Source organism: Rhinatrema bivittatum, chromosome 4, assembly GCF_901001135.1.
Source record: "Rhinatrema bivittatum chromosome 4, aRhiBiv1.1, whole genome shotgun sequence".
NCBI classification, from domain to species: Eukaryota; Metazoa; Chordata; class Amphibia; order Gymnophiona; family Rhinatrematidae; genus Rhinatrema; species Rhinatrema bivittatum.
The window spans coordinates 52,827,622-52,854,654 of NC_042618.1; the positions used below are offsets into that span (position 1 = coordinate 52,827,622).

At 44.9% G+C, this 27,033-nt stretch overlaps 1 protein-coding gene across 3 annotated transcripts in view; it reads right to left on the reverse strand.

Moving 5' to 3' along the window:
* SYNE2 (spectrin repeat containing nuclear envelope protein 2) overlaps positions 1 to 27,033 on the reverse strand; it is a 799,865-nt gene that overhangs the window by 483,784 nt on the left and 289,048 nt on the right. For all 3 annotated transcript variants that reach the window (XM_029598126.1, XM_029598125.1, XM_029598127.1), the window contains exons 30-34: positions 23,686 to 23,833; positions 15,201 to 15,814; positions 12,551 to 12,730; positions 2,473 to 2,623; positions 305 to 463 (exon numbers count right to left, since the gene is read on the reverse strand). In XM_029598126.1, coding sequence (XP_029453986.1) covers positions 305 to 463; positions 2,473 to 2,623; positions 12,551 to 12,730; positions 15,201 to 15,814; positions 23,686 to 23,833 — 1,252 coding nt within the window. The remainder of the gene's footprint in view (positions 1 to 304; positions 464 to 2,472; positions 2,624 to 12,550; positions 12,731 to 15,200; positions 15,815 to 23,685; positions 23,834 to 27,033) is intronic.

A 27,033-nucleotide genomic window follows, 5' to 3' on the forward strand; every position in this document is an offset into this window, starting at 1 on the left:
TATTTCTTTACAGAGAGGGTGGTTGATACGTGGAACACCTTCCCTGTGGTGCTGGTAGAGACTAGGACAGTATCAGAATTCAAGAAAAGATGGGATAAGCTCAGAGGACCTCTGAGGGAGAGGAAGGAACTATAAACCTGAATAGATGTAGATGGGCAAACTAGATAAGCCCTATGGTCTTTATCTGCAGCCATGTTCTGTGCTTCTGCATGTCAGAATAACTTTCACCTATAGATCAGAGCCTAAAAAACAACAGCCTAGCAAAGAACACTTCTAACTTTAAATAAAATAGTGTTTTACATACATCTAACCACCGGTCCACCAAACTGTTAACCTCTTTTTCAAATGGTGGCTCCTCAAAGTTTTTCATTTTGTTCAGCTGGAACTGCAGCATTTTGCCAATATTATTCACTTTGTCGACCTCTGTTGAATGATCGCTTAACTCTTTTTTCAGGGCTTCAATCTGTAAGAAAGACAGTGTACATTCGTTATTCTGTTTAGTCCGACTTCGGGTAATGAATCAATGACAAAACAATTCTCTAACGCAGCCTCAAATTAATCATTTATAGGTGCAGTTTAGCTACCCAAACATTTTTTTTCTGATGGGCACCTGTTCTAAGTTCTCACAATAGACTGAAGAGGGAAATTATGTAGCATCAAGCCACTTTGGAAGGCTATATTATGTTCTCGTAGCAGTCTCTGTCAGAAGGAAGAAACTGTCATGGAGCTCCTGACAAGTGTTCTTCTGTCTTGGCTTCACATATAACAAACATCCAGGGGGCAATTTTTAAATAGCTCATGCAAACGGGGGATTTGACAGCACGTACCTTATGGCGACTTTTGAAAGAGTAACTGTCCAGGTCATTTCTCTTTGAGGACTAGCAACATTAAACACACACTAAAAGCGGCTGCATTTCTTTTGCAACTGCTATTTGTGTGGGCAATGGGGCCCAGGGGTGAGGGAAGCAACAAGCACGCTTTTAAAAATGCCAGTGCAAGCATGCTCGTGGGACAAAGGCTTTTTAATCCTCCTAATTTCTGCACAATCTGGGAGAAGGTACAGAGTCTTATCTGGACAGAGGAAAGCGACTTTCAGGCAGGCCAAGATGCCCAGATTTGAAAGTTGCCCTCATGACGAGCGCACTGTGCTATAGTTTATGCCATTGTAGGGGAAATGAGGAAGTTTTGTAACTTTATAATTATTCTGAAAACAAAAATTGGATTTTAAGAACATATGGGCAGTTAAGCAGATAAGCATATTCAGCCAAAACAGCCTGTAAGGTTGGTGTGCTCGAAACCTATTACATGTTATTGTTGTGTACTTTGCCTGTCCTCATGATTAGACTGCAAGCTCCAAAAAGTAGGGACTGTCCATCATGGGGGACCAATTTACAAACAACAACATAAGAAAGACACATTGGTTTTCCAAGTGGGCTTTACGCATTACGTCTGCTTTGAAAATTATCCCACCAAATCTACCTATACAGGATGCACCTCACAAATTCTTACTGAAAATGTACACGCACAATCTATTTAGTTAAACATTTTATAAACCGCCTAAGGTTTATATGATATATAAAATCCAAACGCATGCGCACAAGTCCAAACCCTTCCGCTCAGTCTGGGTAAATTAATCTGTGAATAAGACATATGCATGCAAGTTTACACACATGAGCCGGGCAATTTTGAAAAGGGCTATTTCTGTATATAAAACACTGCTTACTTGCAATAATCCCTTTGAAAATGTGCTTCTCTATCTTTGTACAGCGCTGCATACATCTGGTATGAGCGTTACAAATCATGAAAACAAGCAGCAGCACTGTAGCTCTACACACACCCAAGAGCGTGACTTCTCAGAGCTATAAACACATTTTGGCTAAGTGAAGCTTTATTCTCTATCAAGCAGCAATGCATGCTTAGAACCAAAACATATGTTTATTTTAAGGAAATACTGACCTCTGCTGTTAACCACTCAGACAGCAATGGGTATATCTGGATTGCTACATACTCTTCTTTCAGAGAATGTCCCACACATTCCTGAAAATGCTACCCTTCAAAGACTACAATGTAATATCCCAGTTAATGAAATTGTACCTCATTATTTTGTTAATGAAATGGCCTAGAGCTTTAGTCAGTAAGGGTTTTCGTTCTCCTTACTTAAAGAAACATTCTGTTTTGAATATAGCATTTATGGAAGTGCATAATGCTTGTAAACTTTTTCCAGATCTCATGGCACTAAAACCACAGGAAAATAAAACAATGGCAAAACAAAGAACAGATAGGCAAGGATTTTAAGACAAACTGAAGTGGTTGTGATGGGAGCAGTCCCCTCCCCCCAAAGATGAAATAACAGCCTCATGTTTAAAGCAAAGGTATCTGCAGTAGAATTATGAAGAGAATGGACTTTGAAAGAAAACTCTGCTCGTCGTGATTTAAACTCAGCGCGGAGAATAAGGTTCTCACAGGTCTCACCTTAGCAACCGTCCGTTGTAGATTGTCTTTGCCCATGTAGGACGCCTGCTCCTGGATGGCATTCTCTACTCTCCGAATAAGAGCAGTCAGGCTTTTCTTGCAGCTCTGAAAATCTCTAAGCAGCTCTATTACTTTATCACACTCTTCATGACTATTGGAGAAGAAAAGGTTTGTGCAGTTCAATTCTTCCATTCAACTTCCATATCATGAAGCAGCGATCCAGTTATTGCTTTCTTTTATATCTCAGTCATTTACAGAAAATCAATTGTATTTTACTGAACAAGCCTATTTTCAATCGTTAAAATCTCAAAAGCTTATTTTATAGATTTCTTTTTTTTAGTAATATTAGATGTTCAGGCCTGAGACTTTTCTAGTCCTATCAACCCAAAATGAAATGAATGAAAATGAATTTGTTTAAATGTAGATTCGTACATTCCGCTAATCTTCCAACAACTCTGTCACATTTTCAGTCCTGAGCAGAATTTGTTAATTTCATAAAATCTACTACACCTCACAAATGAATCCATCCCCAAATGTACTTCTCATTACTATGATTATGCTAAAACACTGTGGAGGGTGTGAAGGGAGAAGAGGACTGGGTGTTGGTTTAAGCATGGGAACTTGTACATTAGTCTACCCAGAACAGTAGAGAATCAAGGAGGGGAAAAAATAACACAAAACGTGACTTGAAAGAGGAGCAATATCCTGCAGCTGCCAAGCTTGCATGGCTGACAGCCGGGAAAAACATTTCTTAGCTATTACAGTGCAGACAGGGGCAGCCAGGCAGACTGACTGGACTAAGTGTCCAGTCAGTCACCCGCTATGTTACTATACTAGTTAAACCTACATCAGAAGGGAAGCCATCTCTTCCAGATAAGCGTACAACAAGAAATATATCACGCATTGCTACAACCCCCTCTATATCTGTCCTAAAGCCTGAGCCTATGAACCATGATCTTTTATGCAGAAATATATCACATTTAATTTTGGATTATCTCAGATGGTAATACTTACATTCGCTATGGAAAGAGTTCTCTCACTTTCTTATTTAGTACATTTATAAATCTGGTTCTCAAGATAAAAAAAATGACTGACTGATCTTGTACTATATCATAAGATATTTCAAGATGGCAATGTGCAGTTACATTTAATACATTTAATAGATGAAAACAGTTGGCATGTATTGTCAATCAGCTGTTTGGTTTTTAAATAAACTATTCCAAGAAGATATTTATTTCACAAACTTTGGGGGTCATTTATCAAAATGAGATAAATATTGCATGCGATAGCAAAAGGGGCGTGTTTTATGGTAATAGGCACTTTATCGCAAAGTGCGCTAATACCTATGCGAAGCGCTAAGTTAGTGCAAATTGCAATAACTTTTTCACACTTTGCGATACGTATTTCCTGCATACAATCACTGGATGGACCAGTTTTAAAGGTCCCAAACAGCCATCCTAGCTATCAGGGCCATCCTACAACCACATGGGGGGGGGGGGGGAGGGGAGGAAGAAAGAGCGAGAGAGAGCAAGAGAGCCTAGCCATAATGCCCTCACACTAGATAGGTATTTATATCTCTATGGGAGGCCCACCCAAAGATGAGATTTGTGCAATGTTCTCTTAACCTAGCTTGATGGACTCTCTACCTTGGAAACATCAAGCTAGGTTGAGAGAACACTGCATAAATCTCATCTTTGGGTGAGTTTCCTCTCTCCGAAGGTCATCAAATCTTCACAAGATAGCACTGTTCTTTTCGTACGTCTCACTTTGAATGTCAAAGTGGCCCCTAATCCCTACACTAATACCTAAACTTCACCTCGAGTTACTAGGTGGGCCTCCCATAGAGATATAAATACCTATCTAGTGTGAGGGCATTATGGCTAGGCTCTCTCGTGCTCTCTGTCCCTGATAGCTAGGCTGGCTCTCCCAGAGCTTCAAACTACTAAAACCAGCACTTGCAAAAACATCACTACGTGCAATACAGCCAATTGCATCGCACCATGCATTATGGTGCTATCGCATGCATTAAAGGCACATGCAAAACGCCATAATGCGATTTGATAAATGACCCCCTTTGTGAGCAGTATATATCATTATTCATGGATATGGTGCCACGTCATCCAATATTTATGTGGAAGCATTTAATTATCTCAATTCACTCCTTCGGAAATGTTGAAGGATCTGTAAAAATGCGAAAGCCTGAGGTGCTGTTAGCATGTTTCTACTCATTCAAAACTGATAATAGAGCAATGCTCAGCCTGCAGTTCAGAAGTCACATGTGACTCGTTAGGCCTTCTGGGTGACATTCGAACTGCTCATTTCTCTTTTACAAGCCCATTTTAAATTGTGTTAACAGCTGGTTATTTAGATTAATGTGAAGTTGCATATGAATGTGGTTCTTAAAAGATTCTGCTGTTAGCATTCAGGTGAATTTTCAAAGAATCATGAGGGGTTTGTACATGTAAAAAAAAAAAAAAAATTGCATGCATGCATATATATTTTATAAAAACTTCCCAAGTTCACGTGTACTTGCAGCATCACATGCAAATTTTAACGAGGCAAAAATAAAAAGCAGGCAGTCTAGGAGCAGCCCAGGGTAGGGTTCATAAGTAAACGCACAAGATGTAATTTTGTAAGAGGTATACACTCATACATCACCTGTTGCGATCGTGGACCCTTGGGCCGGTTGAGACAGTGGATGGTATGCTATGGAAGACCACAGTAGGTGTCCCAGCCGGGAGGCGGCTCGGCAGAGACTCAGAAGAGGCTTCACCACTGGAAGTCCGAGGTCCCCCCAGGAGGAGCCCGTAGGGACCCGGTCCTCTTGGACTTAGGTGGAGTCCTATGCGACCAAGGACCCAGGCAGCAGCTAAAGAGACTTCACCCTCGGAAGCCCACGGCTCCCCCGGGAGGAGCCCGTGAGAGCCCGGGCCACTGGGACTTAGGAGAATCCTCTGGGCCAGCAAGTACCGGATACCTGAGGTGAGGAAGAAGCCGAAGTCGGAGTCAAGGAGCGAAGCCAGGAGTCAGAGAGCCGAACTAAAGCCAGGGATGAAGCAGAAGACGGAGTCATGGGACGGAGCTGGGTCAGAAGCCAGAAGTCTGACGTCGATGCCAAAACCAAGGGACGGAAGCAGGAGACAAGTCAGGAAGCAAGCCGGGTCGGAGACAGAAGCAATCCAAGAGTTCGCAGCAACTAGCAAGTTAGGAAACCTGAGGAACCTCGTTGCAAAGCACTAAGGGAGTCCAGATGCAGGGTTTAAATACCCTGATGGCGTCTGACATCATCCAGGGCTGGCTTGAAGGTTTCCCGCGCTGGCCCCTTTAAATGGGATTCCTCCTCAAGCGCGCGTCTAGGAGGCGGAGCCAGCCGCGCCAGATCGTCGGCATCTCTCCCGAGCAGGGAGAGACACGCTGGAGGGCCTGCAGGCCTGTGGAGGCCTCGGAACAGCTCGGACCGTCCCCGAGGTAGGTGGGGGGACCAGGATACGGCCCGGGACCGCAACAGTACCCACCTTTACGCCCCCTCCTCGGGGGCCTGGGTTTCGCTGGGTGGTCCAGGTGAAACTGGTGGAGGAGCCCCTTGTCTAGGATATTGGACGAAGGCTCCCAGGAATTCTCCTCTGGGCCATACCCCTCCCAGGCAAGGAGGTATTCTCAGCGGCGGCGATGAAATCGAATATCCAGGACATCCTTCACCGTATAGGTGCCGGTGTTAGCCTCAGTGGCGGTGGGTTCCGGAGGCTTGGCATGAAAGGTGGAGGGCACCACAGGCTTAAGCAAGGACATGTGGAACATGTTGTGAATCCGCAATGTAGATGGTAATCGTAGGCGGTAGGATACGGCCCCTACTTGCTCTGCCACTGTGAATGGACCAATATACCTGGGAGCCAGGCGCATGGACGGGACCCGTAGGCGAATATTTCTGGTGCTCAACCAGACCTTACTCCTTGGAAGAAAGACCGGGGCCGGCCACCGTAGTCTGTCAGCGTACTTCTTCGCCTTGGCGGACGCTGTTCGGAGCTTCTCCTGGGTAGCAGTCCAAAGGGTGCACAACTGTTGTGCAGTAAGTTGAACTGCCGGCGAGGTTACCGTCAGCGGCAGAGGAGGTCTGGGGCTCTTCCCATAGACGAGCTGAAATGGGGACAGGTCAGTAGCAGAGTGCTTGTGGCAGCTATATGAGAACTCCGCCCAAGGTAATAGGGTGACCCAGTCATCCTGCAGATCCCCAACAAAGGCTCGGAGGAAGGCCTTCAGAGTTCAGTTAGTCCGTTCGGCCTGGCCGTTGGCCTGAGGGTGGAAGGCGGTTGTGAGGTCCAGCTGCACCCCAAACTTCCTGCAGAGGGACCTCTAATACTTCGCCGTAAACTGTGGACCACGGTCAGAGGTAATGTGCGAAGGCAGGCCATGTAGACGGAAGATGTGTTGTGTGAAGAGGTTAGCCAGTTCTGGCGCAGAAGGTAGCTTGGCAAGAGGCATGAAGTGGGCCATTTTCGAGAAACAGTCGACCGTGACCCAGGTCACGGTCTTCCCGTCGGAAACCGGCAGATCCACAATAAAATCTGTGGATAAGTGAGTCCAGGTCTCAGTGGGAATAGGTAGTGGTTGCAGGAGGCCCCAGAGGCGTCCATACAGAGGTTTCTGGCGCGCACAGGTAGGACACGACTGGACACCCTGTTGTACGTCCTTCTTGACTTGTGGCCACCAATAAAACTCTGTCACGAGTTCTAGAGTCCTGGCCCTTCCTGGGTGCCCGGCCGTCAGTGAATCGTGGGCCCACTCCAAGACCCTCCTGCGGGAACGAGAGGGCACCACAGTCTTACCCGCAGGGGCCACCTCGGAGGCTGCTAACAGAACTTTGGCTGGGTCCAGAATATACTGAGGCGGGTTGCAGGCATCTTCAGACTCCATTGTACGGGAGAGCGCTTCCGCCCTTACGTTCTTAGACGCTGGTCGGTAGCGGAGAGAAAAGTTAAACCAGCTAAAAAAGATGGACCAGCATGCCTGCCGTGGATTCAGGCGCTGGGCCCAGCACAGATATTCAAGGTTTTTATGGTCGGTGTAGACAATTATAGGATGTTGGGCCCCCTCCAACCATTGGCGCCATTCCTCAAAAGCGAGCTTGATAGCCAGTAGCTCCTTATCACCGATGCTGTAGTTTCTCTCTGCAGGTGTGAACTTTCGGGAGTAGTAAGAGCATGGCAGAGATTTGCCTCCAGCAGACAGTTGGCTTAGGACCGCCCCAATGGCTATGTCCGAGGCGTCAACCTCTACGAGGAATTGGCATTGGGGGTCTGGGTGGCGCAGGCAGGTGTCCTGGAGGAACGCATCTCTCAACTCATGGAAGGCCCACGTGGCCGTAGCCGGCCAATTCTTAGCATCGGCCCCCTTCCTGGTGAGGGCCGTCAGTGGAGCCACCATCTGGGAATAGTGGGGAATAAATTGCCGATAAAAATTGGAAAAGCCGAGGAACCGCTGGAGTGCCTTAACTCCCACCGGTTGGGGCCAATTCTTAATGGCAACAACCTTGTCCGGGTCCAGAATACAATATACCCCAAGAAGGGTAGTGATTCTCGTTCGAATTGGCATTTTTCAAGTTTCGCGTAAAGCCGGTTCTCTCTCAATTTCTGCAGTACTTGGCGGACATGTTGACGATGTGTTCCTAAGTCCCTGGAATATATTAATACATCGTCCAGGTAGACAATAACAGAAGTATGTAACATCTCTCTCAGGACCTCATTCATGAGGTTCTGAAAGACCGCGGGGGCATTGCAAAGGCCGAAGGGCATGACCAAGTATTCATAGTGCCCGTCCCTTGTGTTAAAAGCGGTCTTCCATTCGTCTCCCGGGCGAATGCGGTCTAGGTTGTATGCCCCACGAAGATCCAGCTTGGTGAATACCTTGGCTCCCTGCAAGCGGTCGAGGAGTTCAGGAATCAAGGGTAATGGATACCGATCCCGCCGCGTGATGCTGATGAGGCCCCTGTAGTCTATGCAGGGTCAAAGGGACCCATCTTTCTTCGCCACGAAGAAGAACCCGGCTCCAGCTGGGGATCTGGAAGGACGGATGAATCCTCGGTCCAGGTTCTCCCGGATGTAGTCAGACATAGCTTGTGTCTCCGGAAGGGACAATGGGTATACCCGGCCTCGAGGCGGTGTGGTACCTGGAAGCAGATTGATCGCACAGTCGAAGGGGCGATGCTCTGGAAGGATCTTGGCCTTCTCCTTGGAAAATACATCGTGGAAGTCCTGGTAATGCGAAGGCAGGGCCAAGGGAGCCGTCAGAAGAGGTATCAGGGCCAGAGGGACCGCCGCCAGGCAGGAGCTAAAGCACGCGGAACCCCAGGATGCCACCTGGAGGGAATCCCATACGATTACAGGCGAGTGTTTCCAAAGCCAAGATAGCTCCAGGATGACCGGATGCATGGACTTCTCTAAGATGAGGAAGGAGATCTCCTCCTGATGCAGGGCGCCCGTACTTAAGGTGATCGGCTGGGTGCGGGTAGCGATGGTGCCTGGAAGGAGTCTCCCCTGAATGGAGGATACGCGGAGAGGAGGCCTTTGGGGTTGAACCTTGATCTGGAGTTGCTGAGCTAGCTCCTGGAGTATGAAGTTTCCTCCGGCTCCGAGTCAATCAGGGCTTGTGTCTCGAACTCTCCCTCTGGGAGGAGTAAGGTCACCGGCACGAAGCATGGGGAGTCAGAAGCGGTGTGACCTAGGGTTAGCTCTCCGACCGTCCCTAGGTCTGAGCGTTTCCCGGATGCTCGCTACAACGGGCAAGGAAATGACCCTTGCCACCGCAGTACATGCATAAGCCCAGGGACCGGCATCTCCTTCTTTCTTCCTGAGAGATGGGTCCTCGGCCCACCTGCATGGGTTCGGTGTCTTGAGCCCCTGAATAAACTGGCGGAGAACTCCTGCTGCGGGAAGGAGTTGGTCCAAAGGTCCCAGGCCTATGAGCCAACCTCCTTTCTCGAAACTGGCGTTGGATGCTGCGGTCCACGTGGCCCGCAAGATCTATAAGAGCGTTCAGGTCGTCAGGGAGGTCTCTGGCCGCCAATTCATCCTGCAGCTTTGGGGAGAGACTTTCCAGGAAGATGCCGTGCAGGCTGTCACTTCCCCAGTTTAGTTCAGCGGCGAGAGTCTGGAAACTTACGGCGTGTTCCGCCAGAGTCCAGTTACCCTGACGCAGCTGGAGGAGCTCTGAGGTGGCAGTAGGTTTGCAGGAGGATTCATCGAAGACCCACCTGAAGGCAGAGACGAAATGCACCAGGTTGTCCAGGCAAGGGTCCTGGCGCTCCCAGAGGTTAGAGGCCACGCCAGAGGTCTCCTGTCCAGCAAAGAAATAATGAAGCTTGTCTTGACCCGGTCGGTCGGAAACTGAAGCGGAAGAAGATTGAACTGAATATAGCACTGGTTCAGGAATCCCTGGCAAAGATTCGCTTCCCCTGAATACCGAGAAGGTGCCGGCATCTGGATGGGTACTGTAGCTGCGGAATCGGCCCCGGCTCCGGGTACCATGGAGCTGGCAGCCGTGGCTCCTCCAACACAGTCGGCTAACCCCTGTACTGTCGCCATCAGGGTGTCAAGACAGGCCTGCTGCTGTTCAGCTGCTGGGCTATACCCGGAATGGCTTTCAGGCCTGCAAGGTCCGCCGGGTCCATGGCCTTGCCAACTGTTGCGATCGTGGACCCTTGGGCCGGTTGGGACAGTGGATGGTATGCTATGGAAGACCACAGCAGGTGTCCCAGCCGGGAGGCGGCTCAGCAGAGACTCAGAAGAGGCTTCACCACTAGAAGTCCGAGGTCCCCCCAGGAGGAGCCCGTAGGAACCCGGACCTCTTGGACTTAGGTGGAGTCCTATGCGACAAAGGACTCAGGCAGTGGCTGAAGAGACTTCACCCTCGGAAGCCCGCGGCTCCCCCGGGAGGAGCCCGTGAGAGCCCGGGCCGCTGGGACTTAGGAGAATCCTCTGGGTCAGCAAGTACCGGATACCTGAGGAGAGGAAGAAGCTGAAGTCGGAGTCCAGGAGCGAAGCCAGGTCAGAAGCCAGGAGTCAGAGAGCCGAACTAAAGCCAGAGATGAAGCAGAAGATGGAGTCGTGGACGGAGCCGGGTCGGAAGCCAAAGATCAAAAGACAATACCAAGCCAGGAACAGAAGCTGAAGACGAAATCGTGGGACGGAGCAGAGTCGGAAGCCAGAAGTCAGACGTCGATGTCAAAACCAAGGGACAGAAGCAGGAGACAAGTCAGGAAGCAAGCCAGGTCGGAGACAGAAGCAATCCAAGAGTTCGCAGCAACTAACAAGTCAGGAAACCTAAGGAACCTCGTTGCAAGGCACTGAGGGAGTCCAGATGCAGGGTTTAAATACCTTGACGGCGTCTGACGCCATCCAGGGCTGGCTTGAAGGTTTCCCGCGCTGGCCCCTTTAAATGGGACTCCTCCTCGCGCGCGCGTCTAGGGAGCGGGGCCAGCCGCACCAGATCGTCGGCGTCTCTCCCAAGCAGGGAGAGACGCGCTGGAGGGCCTGCAGGCCCGTGGAGGCCTCGGAACAGCCCGGACCATCCCCGAGGTAGGTGGGGGTACCGGGGTATGGCCCGGGACCGCAACATCACCCAACTTACCTAGTGCTTTTATGTCTGCTAAGTGACTTGCACAACTGAAACTGCACTTGCAATTTTGGGTGGGAGGTTTGGCTGAACTGGTGGTGGGGTGGGAGGTCAGGGTGAAAGTGAACAAGTGAAGTTATCAGCGAACTGGCGATTCCAAGTACACACACAACTGACTATTTTCAGAGCAGTATCTGTGTTCCTGCATTACAAATATACGTTTGTACTGAAACATATACACATACATTCAGGGCAAAAATGTGCTGTATTTTATAAACTGTGTGACTCCTGCCACCCAGTTTCTACAATACTAGAATAAATCTCCATGCCTACTTATGAGCACAAAAGGTGTATCCCAGACAATTTCGAAAGTTGGGCTATCTGCCTACAGAAGCATCTGCTCTGCAAAATCCTGGGCCATGGGCACAAATATCTGAAAGCTACTGTAAGGCAGTGTTAGGAATCATGCTGAGAGTCAGACTTCACTTGATAGCGCACTCTGCTCAAACACTAGTCTGTGAAAACCAAATAACCACAGATATTATTTTCGAGTTACCTCTGCTCTATCTTCTTCTTCCCCCAGTTTTTTCACCCCTGTTTTATTGTAACTTTTTTACTTCTTTACTATGTTAATGTTTTAAGGTTATTGTACCCCAGTTTTCTGTAAACCGACATGATATGTCACTGTCATGAATGCCAGTATAAAAAAAGCATCAAATAAATAAATAAATAAATATCATCCACCCAAGTTAATTTAAAAAATGTACCTGTAATAGAATGCAACAGATTAGGAGCCACTGAGTAACTCTACTTTACTCCGCAAAGTTTCTGCTCAAATATATTGTACTGTGTCACAACATTTGCTGCATTAATCTTTCAATTACTTTAGGTCTTTACGGGAGGAAATATGGCCAAATTTTAAATCCCCCGTGCACGTAAAAAACGGGGGTTACGCATGTGGCTGGGCCTTGTGCACGCCATGCGCATCTTCAAAGGGGCACTGTTATGCGCCAAAGTTTCGGGCCCAGATAAAGGCGCGGGGAGGGGGCAGGGCTGGAGGCACCGGTACAGCAGCCATTTGCTACTGTGCTGGCATGCATGTTATAAAATCGGCACGTCCATGTGCGCGCACCTATGAAAATCTACCCTTTATTTTGAAAAGGTAATTTTATTTTTGTAGGTAGAGAATGGACAAAACCTATGGATATACAAATATAACATTCAACAGTATCCAGATCACATCAGTGAATCAAGTTTTTTATTTATTTTTTTTACATCAGAAGATGTGCAGTGTACCTGGCCTTTCTCTTCAAAGATGGCTGCACACACTGCTCTGAAGTATTATGACTTAGTCATGTTGGGCCCTTGGTTGGATAAAACATAAGAGCACGTAGCAGTCATGATAAGCAACAACTTCTAATGATGCTCATATTTTAAGTGACTTCTATCGGCTTGGTTACTTGGTCCTTACCCTTCAATAAGTGAAAGTGAGGTCTCCTCCCATAAACTTTCAATTCTTCTGTACTGCTCTTCAGCTCCTCTCTCTTTCTCCTTCTGAAATTTTAGAAGTTTATCAACCATTTCTTTCAGGCGATCTTTATCAGGTATATAGGAACTCAGCTGCCTTTCCAGATCAGAGAGAGATTTTATCCTTAGTTAGAAAACAAACAAGAATGCAATTAAATCCTAGAACATATAGCAGATGGTAATAAATTATGTTCCATGGAGGGGGCTGGGTGGCTCGGCCACAGGGCTGCAGACTGCCATGCAAGAGGGCAGGGTTTGCTCCCTGGGCAGACTGGGGATGCTGCAAGGCAGCGTTCACAGCCCCTGGGAGGAGGGAGACTCAATCATCCTAAAATGACACCCAGCAGCCTGACTCAAGGTGCACACTTCACGGTTTATGGAAGGAGCTGCAGTTTGTGGCATCTCACCCAGAATGGTTACTGCAATTTCTGGGCTAGACTTGGGATAGGAAAGTGTTAAAAAAAAAAATAGCTGGGAAAAGCCCCTGGGCTGCTGCAAAACAAAAGCTTATGGTGCCATAATCCAATAAAGCTAGAAGTCCAAAAGAGTAGGAAGAAAAACTGCAGGATACAAAAATAAAAATGCAAATCGTAAGAGTCAATTTGAAAAATGAGTGCAGATTAAGAAGAACAGCTGTAACTTCAATAGTAATGTAAGGCTTCAAACCTGCCCCATTTTCATTGCTACCCAAATAAATGCGATGGCATGCACTTGCCTCACAAATAAAAAAGGTAGGTTGGCCAGGGATTCCCAGGCAGCCAGAACAGGAAGCACCGCCGCAGGGAAGAGAAACAAGAGCTTACAAATACAGCTCTACCAAGAAACAAAGGGTCACTTTTTTCTAGGCCACACCTTCCTGGGTTTTAGGAAAAGGAGTGAAACCAATCAACAGGGTCAAGAAGGCAAAAGAAGCTGACAGGACAATGGCTGAAGCACAGTAGAATGGCAAGTAAGAAAGATTCGAGCAGTGGGAGCCGCTGTATGCTAGGGCCCCTAAGACTAAGTCTCCGGAGTCAGGAAAACTCCAGAGACTGAACTTTGGGGTGGGGTGCACAGCAAGAAAGATAGCCAGCCAGGATCGCTGGACCCTCTCCTCTTCTGAGCCCTAAAGCCTGGATAAAGCTGGTACCTTTTCAGCCTAAGGAACAGATTTTGACTCAGAACTCAGCCAATCTTGCATGAACAGAGGGGACGGCAACAACCTGCAGGCAGGTCGCTATTTTCTCGGTCGAGCCGAAAAGCTGAGGAATCTTCACAGTAATGTACAGGGTGGACCCATGGAAAATTAGCCTGCCTCCAATGCACATTTAGAGGGTGAAATTTCCAGTGGAAGGACTGATCTGAGAAATCAGGGCACATGCTTACCTAGAAAACCCCAGATAAGAAAAGCATTTTCTTCTTGGAAGGTTAATAGTAGAAATTTTTGACCTATCTTAAGGTTCTCTTATACAGGGTGGCCCATGGAAAAGTAACCCACCTCCAATACCAGTACATTGGAGGCAGGCTACTTATAAAAGAACCTTAAGATAGGTCAAACATTTCTAACAAGCTATTAACCTTCAGGGAAGAAAACGCTTTTCCTATCTGGGGTTTTCTAAGTAAGCATGTGCCCTGATTTCTCAGATCAGCCCTTCCATTGGAAATCTCACCTTCTAAATGTGACATATCCAGCAGTCACATTCCATGAGCAGCAGAGGTCAGGGGGTAGAGATGTTTGAAATACTCATAGCGAAAATGGCAAGCTTTGAGCTTCTTCGCAGAAAGTTTCATGAGACAAGTCTATTTCATACATTTCATCAACATAAAATAAGGCAAAAATTAGACTTCAGTATTGATTTCTCAGTTTTCCCCCACCCGAATATACATTTTAATCCGGAAAAAAGCATTTTGTTTGGAAATTCTTCCCATCGGAAGGGCAATTTTCAAAGCCAGTTACGCGGGCAACTCGTGATTTACCCATGTAAACAGGGTGAAAATTTCCCCCCCTCAATCTTCCTAGAAGTAAATGCATTATGGAACACCATGGCCTCTTTTAGCAACATTACAAGGAGATGCTCCTAGAGCTGCGCTTTGGGAAGAACTGGGAAATAATACGGCTAGATTGTGTGTTTGCATGAAAAATCTACCTGTACAAAAAGCAGGTGCAAGAGTCCAAGCACCCATGGCATATTTCAAAGGGAAAGTATGCAGGATGTTTCCCTGTGAAATTTGGTGCAAAATCTACAAAGTAAAGCTACCCGTGAACTTTTCTTCAAAGCAGTTTGATTTATGGGGAAATAGTTTCACAGACATGTACACTTTCACTATTTGCAAAATTAATATTTTGTTTGTTCTTTTCACACATCCTTAATTAACCAGAGGCCATCCAGGAACAGAATACAAAAAAAAACCAAACTTTGATTTAAAGGAATTTTTTTTCTTGCAACATGAACAATGCTAGGGGCCAGCACTTTACACAAACTGGGAAGCTCCTGAAAGAAAGGCTTAAAGTGTTTCTTTAAGGTATGCCATCAAATCATGAATAATGGAATTTACAATACAAGAAACGTTCATTGAGAGATAGAGGCCAGGAATAAAAGACGGGAAAGACCAACCTTAGATTAATAGCATGGACTGTTGGATCCTCTAATCCTATTTTGCTAATCTGATCGTGTATGTCCCCAATGTTTTTTAGGAGTTCACCATGCCTTATGAAAAATGTTTCCTGCAAGTCTTCTTGTTGTCTGCTCTCTTCCTTTAACAAGATATAGCGATGGACAGCCTCTGCTTTTCCAGCGACGCGGGTAATGAGGTCTTCACAGGATGTTGCTAGTCTACTTTCTGGATCTTCCATGGAGATTTCCACTGTCTTTATCATCTCATCCAAACTTTTAGCTTCTACTTTCATCGAGGATATTTCTTTCTGAACATCTTCGACCTTCAAACGGTTTTCTTGCAATGCTGGAGCATTCGCTGTTAAATCGTTTTCTACCATTGCTATTGAAATTTTAGCTTTCTCAAGTTTGCACAAGAAACCTTCAAGCGCTTTGAGAGCAATTTCATTGCTTTGCATTTTTTGATTGGTCTCTTCAAATTGCTTTTTATACTGGAGCATGATGCTGCGCGTCACTTGTAGGTCTTCGGAGATGATACTGCCCACTTTGTTGACCTCAGAAGGATCCAGTTTGCTGCACAATTCAATCTGATCATCAACAGATTTTTGAACATCCTAAAATCAATCACAAGGAGCACATAATTAAAAAAAAATTGATACTGTGTCTGCTTTTGTTATACTCAAAGTAAACTGCAATAAAAAGTGCATCACGAATTGCTATATATGATACAAGCTGTTAAGCCCATAACAAGGGGCTACATTAAAACCTTTTTTCGGTTCGGTTTTCAGAAACGCACTCTTCTAGACTTCTTCTCCCTCACTCCCCCTTCCCCTCTCTCATTCACCTTGGACACTCATCCTCCTCCCCCTTGGTCACTCACCTCCCTTCCCTCCCCTGCCCCCACTCAAACTCCCTTCCCTCAGTCCTATTCACCCTCTTTCTCCCATTACCTCCCTCCCCTCTCATTGAAACCCCCTTCCTTCACTCTCACCTCCCCCCCATTCTCACTCCCACTCCCTCCCCATCCTCTCCCAATCCCATCCCTTACTCTCATCCCCTCCCGTCCCCTCTCAGTCACTACGCTATGTGACTCGCTCCTTCCCTTACGGCACATCTATCAGAGCTCCCGTCCCAACTCCCTCCCCCGATACTCCTTGTCCATGTGCTGAACTCATGCCGGTTCTCGTCTCCATGGAGAGAGATGCACGGCACGTCGGGCAGAGCTCTCTGTTGCACAACGTGTGGTAGAGCTGCTCTTTACTGCACATTTGCGGGCTGTCGGTCAGAGCCTATCCTCTTCCGTTTTCCTTCCATCCCCTCATCTTCCCTTTCCTTCCTCTCTCACCTCATCCAGAACCCCTTCCCTCTCCCGATGTTGTTGCACCAGCGGCAGCAGCAGCTCAGGTCCCTCATTTTTGCTGCAAGACGTCGGCCGCTCGCCCGCCACCCCAGGGTCCTGTTAAGCGCAGCCCGCTGGACAGCGCAGACACGGAGATGGGAGGTCTCCGGGGATCTCGCGCGCGTGCCTCACCACCGGGCTTCGTTGCTGGCCCGCCTGACGCTCGGATACTGCCGCCGCTGCTACTCCCCGCCCTCACACGGCTCTATTTCCTCCCAGTGCCATGTTGGTCCGCTCTGACCGATGTGCTCTTTCGCCCGCGCATGCGCAGCAGAGCTCCTCTCTACTGCGCGTTTGCAGGCTGTCGGTCAGAGCCCATTTATATTGTAGATTCTAGTCAAAATTTTAGGCTTGTGTGTGGTTAGGGACCTTTATTTTCAGCTTTTATTTTATTTTTTTCCAGGGAATTTATCAGTGTTTATTTCCAGAACAAAAATGGGAGAAAATGCTTGGAAAAAATTGACATTTTTCTGAGTAAATATTGGAGTTTATTTGGTGGACAGAAGATAGAACAATTAAATAAAAATAAATAAATAGAACTGAAAATTCTGAAAATTCCAAAAGAATCTTTACCGCCATTAGCAAAAGTGTATTACCTAACTGAAAGGAAAGGGAAGGGAAAGAACAAGAGGACCAACAACTAGGATTATTGAATGTCACTGAATTGTTAGAGGGATCCAGTGAGGAAATAGTTCAAAAAAGGGGTATTGTCCTTGTTAAGTTTATCTTTCCTTCAGATAGGGATTTGGTATTAAAATTATTCTTTAGAAATAGATCTGTTAAATATTACAACCAACAAATATGGATTTATCCTGATGTTACTAGAACTACTCAGAACAGGAGAAGAGAATTTTTAGCTTTAAAACAACTAGCCGAGAAAGTAGGAGCCCAGATGCTGATTCGTTACCCTTCTAAATGTATGGTAAAATTGAACAATGTGAATTATATCTATTATGAACCTGTGGATTTAAAAAGATTTTTGGAGGCTAAGAATCTGTTGGGGGAGTAGGCTACTGAATATAAGTATTCGCAAAATGTTGAATAGTGGGGTAAAAATTTCCAAATTTATGTAAGTAATAATTACCTTTATATGCTCAATTAATTTTGACTCCCTCTACTTCATAGTATATAGAATGTCTAAATAAATGTTTAGGTATTTCCTTTTTGAACTTGATTGTAGTAATTAGTATAAACATTTAGTCATTCGAATTTCTAAATGATATGTATATGTCATGATTTATGAAAATTTAATAAAGATTAAATTAAAAATAAATAAATAAATAAATAAAGATATGAAGCAGATTAGAATCCTAGTGCAGGAATTCACAAACTTCTTATGAAGAGAGCCACACAAATTTAAAAATCATTGGCAGGGCAGGATAAAAACTGTATTGACCTCTTCTAGTATTTACCCTTTTCTCTTGCCTCCTCTCAGTCCTTCCCCTCTTCCAGTATCTCTTTTCCACTCTTCCCCTTTCTCTCCCACTTCTCTCCTCTCTCCTAGATTTACCTCTGCTTCCCTCATTTTTTGTCCATGACCCCAGTGTCCCCTTCCCTCTTCTACCCTCCTCCCAGAAGGGCATAGATCCATGTGCATCCCTGCTCAGCAGCGGTCACAGTGGCAGCTTTGGCGTTTCCTTCCTAACAGCAACTCTGGAACTCCCCTCCAGCATAGCTCCAGTGGTTACTCTGACCTCACTCCTCCAGTTAAACTCCGGCTCTGATGGTGGGTGCACTCTCCCTCCTCCACTGGCAACATCCTTCTGCCTCCTGCGATGTGGGAGTGCGCTTGTGGCTGCAGCACGCATGCATACTACTCACACACATTTTTGTTTTGTTTTTTTAAACTGTATGTACAGTCCAGACCAGATTCATGTATATGCTCCACTTTCCATTTTCTAGGAGAGGAGATACTGGAAAACATTGTGGACCTGCAGCTGTTTTTGAATTTGGGGTGGAAATCAGTTTAAAGCAATTTTCACCTTTGCATCAGTATGAGAATTTATTGGTGAAAATCAGTATAAACTGTAAACAAAGGACCCTATGCATGGGTAAGCAAAGCCGCATACCTGAAATGTGTGTTCTCCATAGAGGGCAGGACAAATTCAGCCACACAAATGGGTGAATGTTATTGGATGATGCCAAGCCAGGACATGCTCTCTCAGAGCTCCTGCACTACCACCACTGTGCAAGTCTCCTCAGCTAATTCACAAGCTAAGCTTCAAATCTATGTGACGAAGGGTGGGTTTGTGTGGCTGGATTGTCCTGCTATTTACAGGTAAGCAACTGCTTTCTCCATGGAAAATCAGGACTGAATTCAGCCACACAAGCAGGAATTCCTAAGCTGAGGGCTGCAATGCATCAATAATATTTTTTCTTTCACAAGTTATAAGAGATATTGGCCTGGCCAAAGGTGCCTTCTCTGGTTCTATGTGACAAACAAAGTTGAGGTGATGCATTTATTTTCTGTAGTATATTACAAAGATATTGGACCATCTGGAATTAGTGGGCTGAAATTCAGCTTTGCAACATTTGCTGATTGGAAGATTGTCTCTCTTTTGGGCAGATTCTACTGTAGGGACTGTTAGTATACATCTAGGGTGGATTAATAAGTATAGACTGGTCAGGGTAGATTCTAGGTGAAGACTAAATTAGTCTCTCTCTGTCACTGTCAGTTGTCAGTTTCTTATCAGCAAAAGATTTTGCCAAGTACAAGAAAAAAATGCACAAAAGGAATGGACTCTAAACTGCTTTCTTTTTAACACTAACTGGTCTTTACACCAGACAGCGTGAGAAGCAAGTGCTATTTGAGTTTGTCAGAGCGGGAATATACCGTGTAAGAAGGATATCTTAAACAATGTTCATTATTACAACTGACTTGCAAGATGGAAAAGCTGCATATGAAACAGGATGCTGGACACTACAGTACTCATGAGGTTGTTTTTGCATGTGAAAGAGCGTAATTGCAAGTAAGCAAAAACGTTCTCTCTGTCACAACATTCATTACCTTTCAGCAGTATGAGGAAGAGGGTGAGCTCCCTCTACTGACTGTCAAGAATAATTTTAAAATATTCTATGGATGTTCATCATTTCCCTGTTTGATGGCTGAAGAGCAAATGACATCTCGACTAATGTAATACAGTTCTTATGTATATCTGTCAGTATCAGCATCAAAACTCACACATTCAAGAACTTGAACTAGAAGAACTCTCTCTCTCACACATACACACATGTTCTCTCTCACAAAGAAGAAAGGCAGAGGCATTTTTGATGCCAGCACTCTGGCCAAGTGACAAGGAGTTAGACTGATATTGGATGAAATAATTCCTTTTATTATTTTATTGGCTACCTAAAGATTTACATGTCAGAATTTTTTCTCTGTCATTCTATCACTCCACAGCACACTTCCTGGTTCTGTAACAGGATTAGCCCATCACCCTATAAAAGAACATATTCAACTGTGGACCAAACTGTGCAGGCCAAGCAACACAAAATGGAAGTTAACACTTGACAGCCTCTGCTGTTTTAATGTGACTGCCAGTAAGACTGTACTGAAAATAAATCTGCTACTGTTCTCCATACAGAACAATCTGACATCACCTTACAATTTAGCTGGTACGAGCCAGACACAAACTTGCTGAGCTTTTGGCCTTAAATTTGTATCTAGCTGAGGTCCATTTCAGTTGACCAGGTGTCTTCCAGTGAACATCATTATCCACAAGAAATCTGTGTGCACGGACTGGCCAAGAAGTAGTAGTTATCGGAAATCCACCAATCTTGTGCCAGTAGATTGTGGTGATGACCAATCAATATCAAATTTTGGATCCTATGTATATGAATGAAATCCTGACGAGAGCAAGAAGCAGCAGCCTTAAAGATGGCTGAACAACAAAACAAAGGATTTCTTTCGCTCTCTTTCGTCTCCTTTATTTATTTTATCAGACTGCAGGTTTGCACCTCTACCATCTGCTGGAGACAGAGAAATACTGAGTAACTGCAGGTGGCACTCTCGGTTGTATAGTAGTGCCTGAAACGTTTTTATTCTCTATCTCCATCTGCTGGTAGGGATGCAAAACTCACTTGTCTGAACTAATCCGGGGTATGACAAGGAATGGGAGATCAAAGTAACGAATAGCATGTTTAATCCTTGCATATTAATTACTATATGCCTTCGGCAGACCCAGACTGGGAGTCAATAATCAAGTTTATGGAATCTAAAAAAAAGTTCATAACTGTTCTGGGGCAATAAAACCATTGTAATCTCAATAATATTTAATAACACACTTATAGGGATATCTTACGTAGGACGTCCCCAATGCTAAGGCCTCTGATCTCATAGCAAAAAATCCTTTCCTCCTTTCCTGGGTGGTTCTGGCTAAATAGGAAATATTCTTAAGCCTGTGCTAAGAAACTTACATTAATATTCTGGAAATATAACTTCATAAAGCACTTAAATCATATTTAGTAACAAAAGAAACAGGTAAATTTGTATGCTCAAAAACCTCAACATTAGCACTTTCAAGTAAATTGGTCAAATTAGTCATTTCAAAAGAAACAGGAGAAACCTGAGGCTGCTGCGAGACAGGCAGAAGAAAATACACTTTGTTAAACATGGGAATAGCATCTTCTGGCCTCCTGTATGTAAAATTTCAATAAGGTATTTTTTTAAAGGTCACTTGGGGAAACTTACCCACCATCCTTAGAAAGTTCAGCAAATGCAGACTGAGATGACTCACAGTTTTCTAGATATTCAATCAGTCTAGAAATTGGATCCCTGCACCATAGTAGCATTGACGGACTGGAGGTTATGAACCTCACTTTCCAACTTAAAAATGTTTATTGCCATGTTCATTTAATTGCTCCCCATAGTACTGAATCATAAAATCAAAATTCTGAGACAAACTGACAACTTTAGAGAAGCAATCAACTATCAATTTCCCATGGACAGACAATAAGTCCCACAAGGAATCTAACGTTACCAATTCAGGTCTTGATATCCCCAGTAAAGAATTACAAGGAGCCACGGTAGTTTCCCTCTGCAATGAAAATAATGTAATGACAGAGAAAGCAGCTCGAACTTCTAACTTAACTCTGAGAAAAGAATGCTGCAAAGGTTTCATTGGACTGTGCTCTAAATACATCGTGGCAACAGCTGTTTCACCACACGCCAACATGTTGAGAGCTCCCTCCAGCACAGAAGCACCAATGACCTTCATCTCCAGGCACCATGCTTAGCCCACTCGTAACATGATGCTCTGATGGTAGTGAACAGAGATCAAGGGGACTCAAAGATGTTTCTTCTCCTGGCGATTTGGGCACTCCCTCGCCCTCACTGCAGTGGAGACTTCATGGTCCCCCATAACTGCAGGGCTCCTGGACACAAGTGATGTGATGGGCTGTTGTCAAAGAGAGCACTCTGTCTCTGAAGGAAAGACATTTTCCCCTTCCTTTCTGGTGGCATTTCCAAGGAAAAATGAAACAAAGCAACGGACGTTAAGAGAACAGACTCAGCGTGGCCAGGTCACGATGCCATCTTGGACACACTCCCAACCCCTGTTCTTATGAAATCTCTAATGAAGCTTCTAACCAAACTTCTAATGGACCTTCCTGCCCAGACTTCTAGCTTTGGCTTCTAGTCTAAGTTTTGAGACTGAGCTTCTTGTTGAGCTCAGCCCTGCTCTGCTCACTGAAATCATCCTTGCATGCACCTCTGCAGCCAAGTGAACGTTTGTTTCTGCCTCCTGCATGCATATAACCTTACAGAACCTTCTGAAAGTGTTCCGGGACTGCTGCCCTAAGACCATGGTGTTGACTTGTCATTTGTTATGTCTAGTCTTTAAAGCCCTTCATAACCTTGCTCCACAATGTATTATTTCTGCTTTTCAGAAGTATCATCCTTATGGGCATTGCGCTCTGTCTCACAAAATCTCTTGGAGATACCATCTCATAAGTCCATTAAACTTGCTATGTCCCAAAATAGAATGTTTTCCGTGGCCACCCCTAGTCTGTGGAATAACTTGCCTGATGAGACTAAGATACAGTCAGACTTACTTAGGAAATCGCTACACACACACACTTGTACTCTATGGCATATACTAGAAAGCATCTTCTGCTTGTTGTAAACTCTTTATTGGTTTTCTGTAGCTAATGTTGTGCTTCTATGAATTTTTCTGCTCTATATTTGTTTTATATTGCTGATATTGTTTTGCTTTGTCGTGTTTTAATTGTGTATGTGCTGATGTAATCCGCTAAGAATTGTAGATCAGCGGAATAAAAATCTAGTAAATATAAATAAATAAATACAATTTGTTGGCTGGGGATACAGCTGGCTGTCCTCCATGCTGAATTTGGGACCCTGACCAGACCATTCAGATTAAAGCAGAGAGTGAGCGAACCGGAGACTGTGAGAAACAAAAAATTGCAAAATTTCCCCCCCAAAAATGGTGAATAGTGGGAAGAGAGAACAAATGTCCTTTTGCTTCAATGGTGGCAGCACAGGAAAGCAGCACATGCTCAGAAAGATTTCTAGCTCTTCATGAGCTCCAGGAGCTCATGAAGAGCTAGAAATCCGTTTTGGCACGGAAATGATGTCACCCAGTTTTGTAGCGGAATTCAATCCTGCTTTTCTATGGAGAAATGACTGTTTCCTCACTGGCACCTAGCAGAACCATATTCAAGGGACCCAAATATTTTAAAAAGTTGAAATGCTTGGAGCCACGTGCAAATGACTATTATGGCAGTAGATACCTACAAGGGATTAAAAAAACAACCCACTAACTTTTAATTTCAAGCTTAAGTCTGTGGAATAATACACCCCAGAAACTATCCCTGTCTCCTGCAGAGGGATGGGTCAAAAGGAAATCAAGAGCATCAGATCAGGAATAAGCCCCTAATATCAAACACAATTTGTCCTGGAGTATATAATACAACACAATACACTCATAAAAAAGTCACACTGGCAACTTTCAAGTTACCTATGTTGAAACCCATGATCATTTTTCACTGATATACTTTGCCGTTTATTTTATTTTTACAAACAAGCAAACATTATTAATGGTGAATATGAACTCAGAGTTTTTCTCTTACCTTGAGCTCTTGGAAAATAGAACCAATATTTGTCAGAGTAAACTGTTCAGTCTCTTTTTCGTGGGGCTGCTCATTCGGGTCACATAGGAAAATTGCTTCACTCTCTATAGGTAGAAGAATTTTTAAAGCACTCTTCAAAGACTTCATTCTAGAAGAAAAGTAAATTCCAACAATGTCATCCGTGCAAATTATATATTCATTATCCATCTGCATGGTAAGGGGTAATTTTCAAAGACTTGTGCTGGGTGGTAACACAAAGTCAGCATATTCATGTATAAGTAACCTCGATATGTGGTAAGTATGTTTTCAAAAGGGCAGGATTACACAAGTACTAATATCACTGCCACATATGTGCAAAGAGATCATTTCAAGGGCGTTCTAGGGTGGAGTTTGGAAGTATGTGCACCAGAGGGCCTAGGGATTCAGTCAAGAAAAAAATCTACAGGTCCAAGGAAGCAGAGGTGGCACCCCAGGGGGGGGGGGAATTAAAACAGAAGCCATTCCCACCAAAAGATGTTGGAACTTACCTTGCCCTGAAGCCTTATCTCACACGATAGAGCCAGGATTCGCCAGTCCCAGCTCACCAGAGAATACTTCCCCCATAACAAACACAAGGAACCAGCCGCAACGCAATAGCACTGACTCCGCTGAGTGTGGCTATCACCGAGCAGCTTCCATACCCCCTCGGAATAGGCCTCCTACCAGCCAGAAATCTCACACAAGCCAGCTGCAAACTGAACAAACCCCTGCCAAGGCCATCCAGAGAAAAGAGCAGGAAGGCTGTGTTGATGCCACACACCCTCCTCTCTCTTTATTTCCCCCCCCCCCACCCCGTACCTTCAATCACTGTTACTGCACTGGAATGCTAGAGGTCCCACTTTGGTCTCCTCTGTTTTGGGGGTTTCCCTCCAAACGCAGCTTTGTTAAATTAATACGTTGCCAGCAGAAAAAAAAAAGAGGAATACCATAGGCAGGCAGGCATGCAGGAAGGAATGGGGAAAGGAGAGGAATGAGGCCAAAACCAGGGGAAGAGGTAAGATCTGAAACCCTCAGCTCAACCAGGGCCTAACTAAAATCCTAGGAGCCACACAATACAAGCTGTTCAACCAGGAGCTTCCCCCTGGGAACCCGCTCTTCCAGGGAAAAAAATCAAACCATTTGTTTCCTGGGAGCTGAAAACCTGCTTTAACCAAGGGACGAAGTCCGAAGACTGATGCCCTAGGAGCAGACCAAATCTGATCTACCAGGGAAAAAGGCCTGGAGATCAATGACCGGAGAACTGTGAATTCTGCTCAACCAGTCCAGACACGTTCCACTATCTCCTGGAGACAGAAAATATTGCACCACTGCTTATACCAATGATGAGGTAACAATCTGTGGTTCTCTGTCTCCATATGCTGGCAGGGTAGAATAAATCCACTGGACTGGTCTAGCAGGATGATATGGAAGCAAGCATTTTCATAAGTGAGACACACTGTGATGAACTAGGGAGTTCACACACATTAAACCAAACTGAAAGGACAGGGAATTAGGGTCTCCAGCAGACATAGGGGCTTTGATAGCAAGCCTATAGGAAACTCTATTTCCGAAGGGGGAAAAAAGCTAAGCCAGAGTTGCCTAGGGGAAGATAAAACCTGGAGCAACAAGAGAGACACAGCTGATGGGAAAAGTAGTCTGGTGAGTTCTGGCAGAAAACTAATCAAGTTTTAAGCTTGCTGTTACAGAGAGCTGTGCCAGTAATTTGGAGGTACAGCTGTGCCTAACTAAAGAAGCTTCTGCAAGAAGTCAAGGGGCTTTTAAGCAAAGCAGCAATGGCCTTTCAGCAGATCTGGGTAGAAGTCAGAAAAGTTGACTTAGCAGATACAGGAGCAGTGATGCTTTTGCTGTTCAGAGGTGCAAGAGGTATTGTGGGCAAGTAAGCTTGGGGCTTGTGCTGGTATACTATTAACTAAATGCTGTAGAGTAAAACCCGGTGTCTCAACAAAAGACCGGAAAGCTGGAACTGTGAAGTGATCCTTGCCACTTAGAATAAAATAGCTTTTCACAACAAACAGCAGTCTCTGAGCAAGTATCCTAGAAAATGTCAGCAGGTTTGTGCAGCGCTTGAGCAGTGGCCTCTAACATACACACATACATCAGCCAGATTTCTAAAATACCTGCCTCTATGCAAATACTGAGAGTTATTACGTGCACATGTTAAAATAATTTAATGTGTAAACTAGGTGCGGGTACTTTTATAAAACAGGTGTATAAATTATTCCAATCCCTGCATTAAAAAAATGGGAAAGCACTGAAACATCCACACATACTTTCAGGGTGGTGGCTCTTGCTGCACAGTTTATAAAATGCAGGCTTGACTTTAGGTACACCTCCTTATGCATGCATTTGCTGAGTTATGCACACTATTGAAAATTACCCTCAATGTCGTCAAGGCTGTTTTAATCAAATGTCTTATTTAAATTAAGATGGTGGTATTTCTAGCTGTTCTGAATCTTTTGTACCTAAATAAGGATGCATGAAAAGCAAACTTCTCAACTTCTCATTTTGGGATTGATTAATTCAAATTCTTTTTGACCTCTGGAGGGGACTCCCAAACAGAATTGTTGCAAATATGACAGAGTAGGGATTCCATGCACTCAAAAACAGTCCAGCAATATGAAGGAGCGAACCCATCACAGAGGTAGAGAGCACTCCAGAGAAGAAAGGAGAAAGAGGGAATAGTTATTTAAGGAAAGGGCACTGCTTACTGTAGTACCAGAGAAGCAGAGAGTAGCTGGCGCACCAGAACAGCAATGAGGGGGAAGGGGTGAACAGATCCACCCCAATGTCATCAGTTTGTAAAGGGTGCACCCTGTCCCAAACACAAAATTGTGTAGAAAAAAAAACAATCAAGAAAATGAAGTCCCTCTTGATGGTGGAGCAGGCTAGATGACAAACCAAACAGATGCACACTGCATTATGGGAAAGGTCTCTCTTTCCTGGGGAGCTTCTCCAAATGGTTTACTTAGTAATAAACAGAACGCTGGCCTAGTTTCAGTCTCTTACAGAAAGACTACGGTCCACCATTTTTTCTTTCCCAGTACCTGCCAGCAAAGACTTATGCTTGACTTCAGCTGAAAGGCTGAAGCAGTTAAGATGAGATATTGAATTTGTGACAAAAGGCAAGAAAATAAAACTTCACCTTCCTCTGCTAAGATACTCTTTGAGCAAAGTTTAGATTATTTAACTCAGTCTCTTAGGAAGGTGATCCAGCCATATGCTCCTGAGCCTGGATAATTCTAGAAAGGAAGTCTCTCAGTCTCATAGCTCCTGATTCCTCTGTCCCTTGTTGGGATTTTACATGCAACT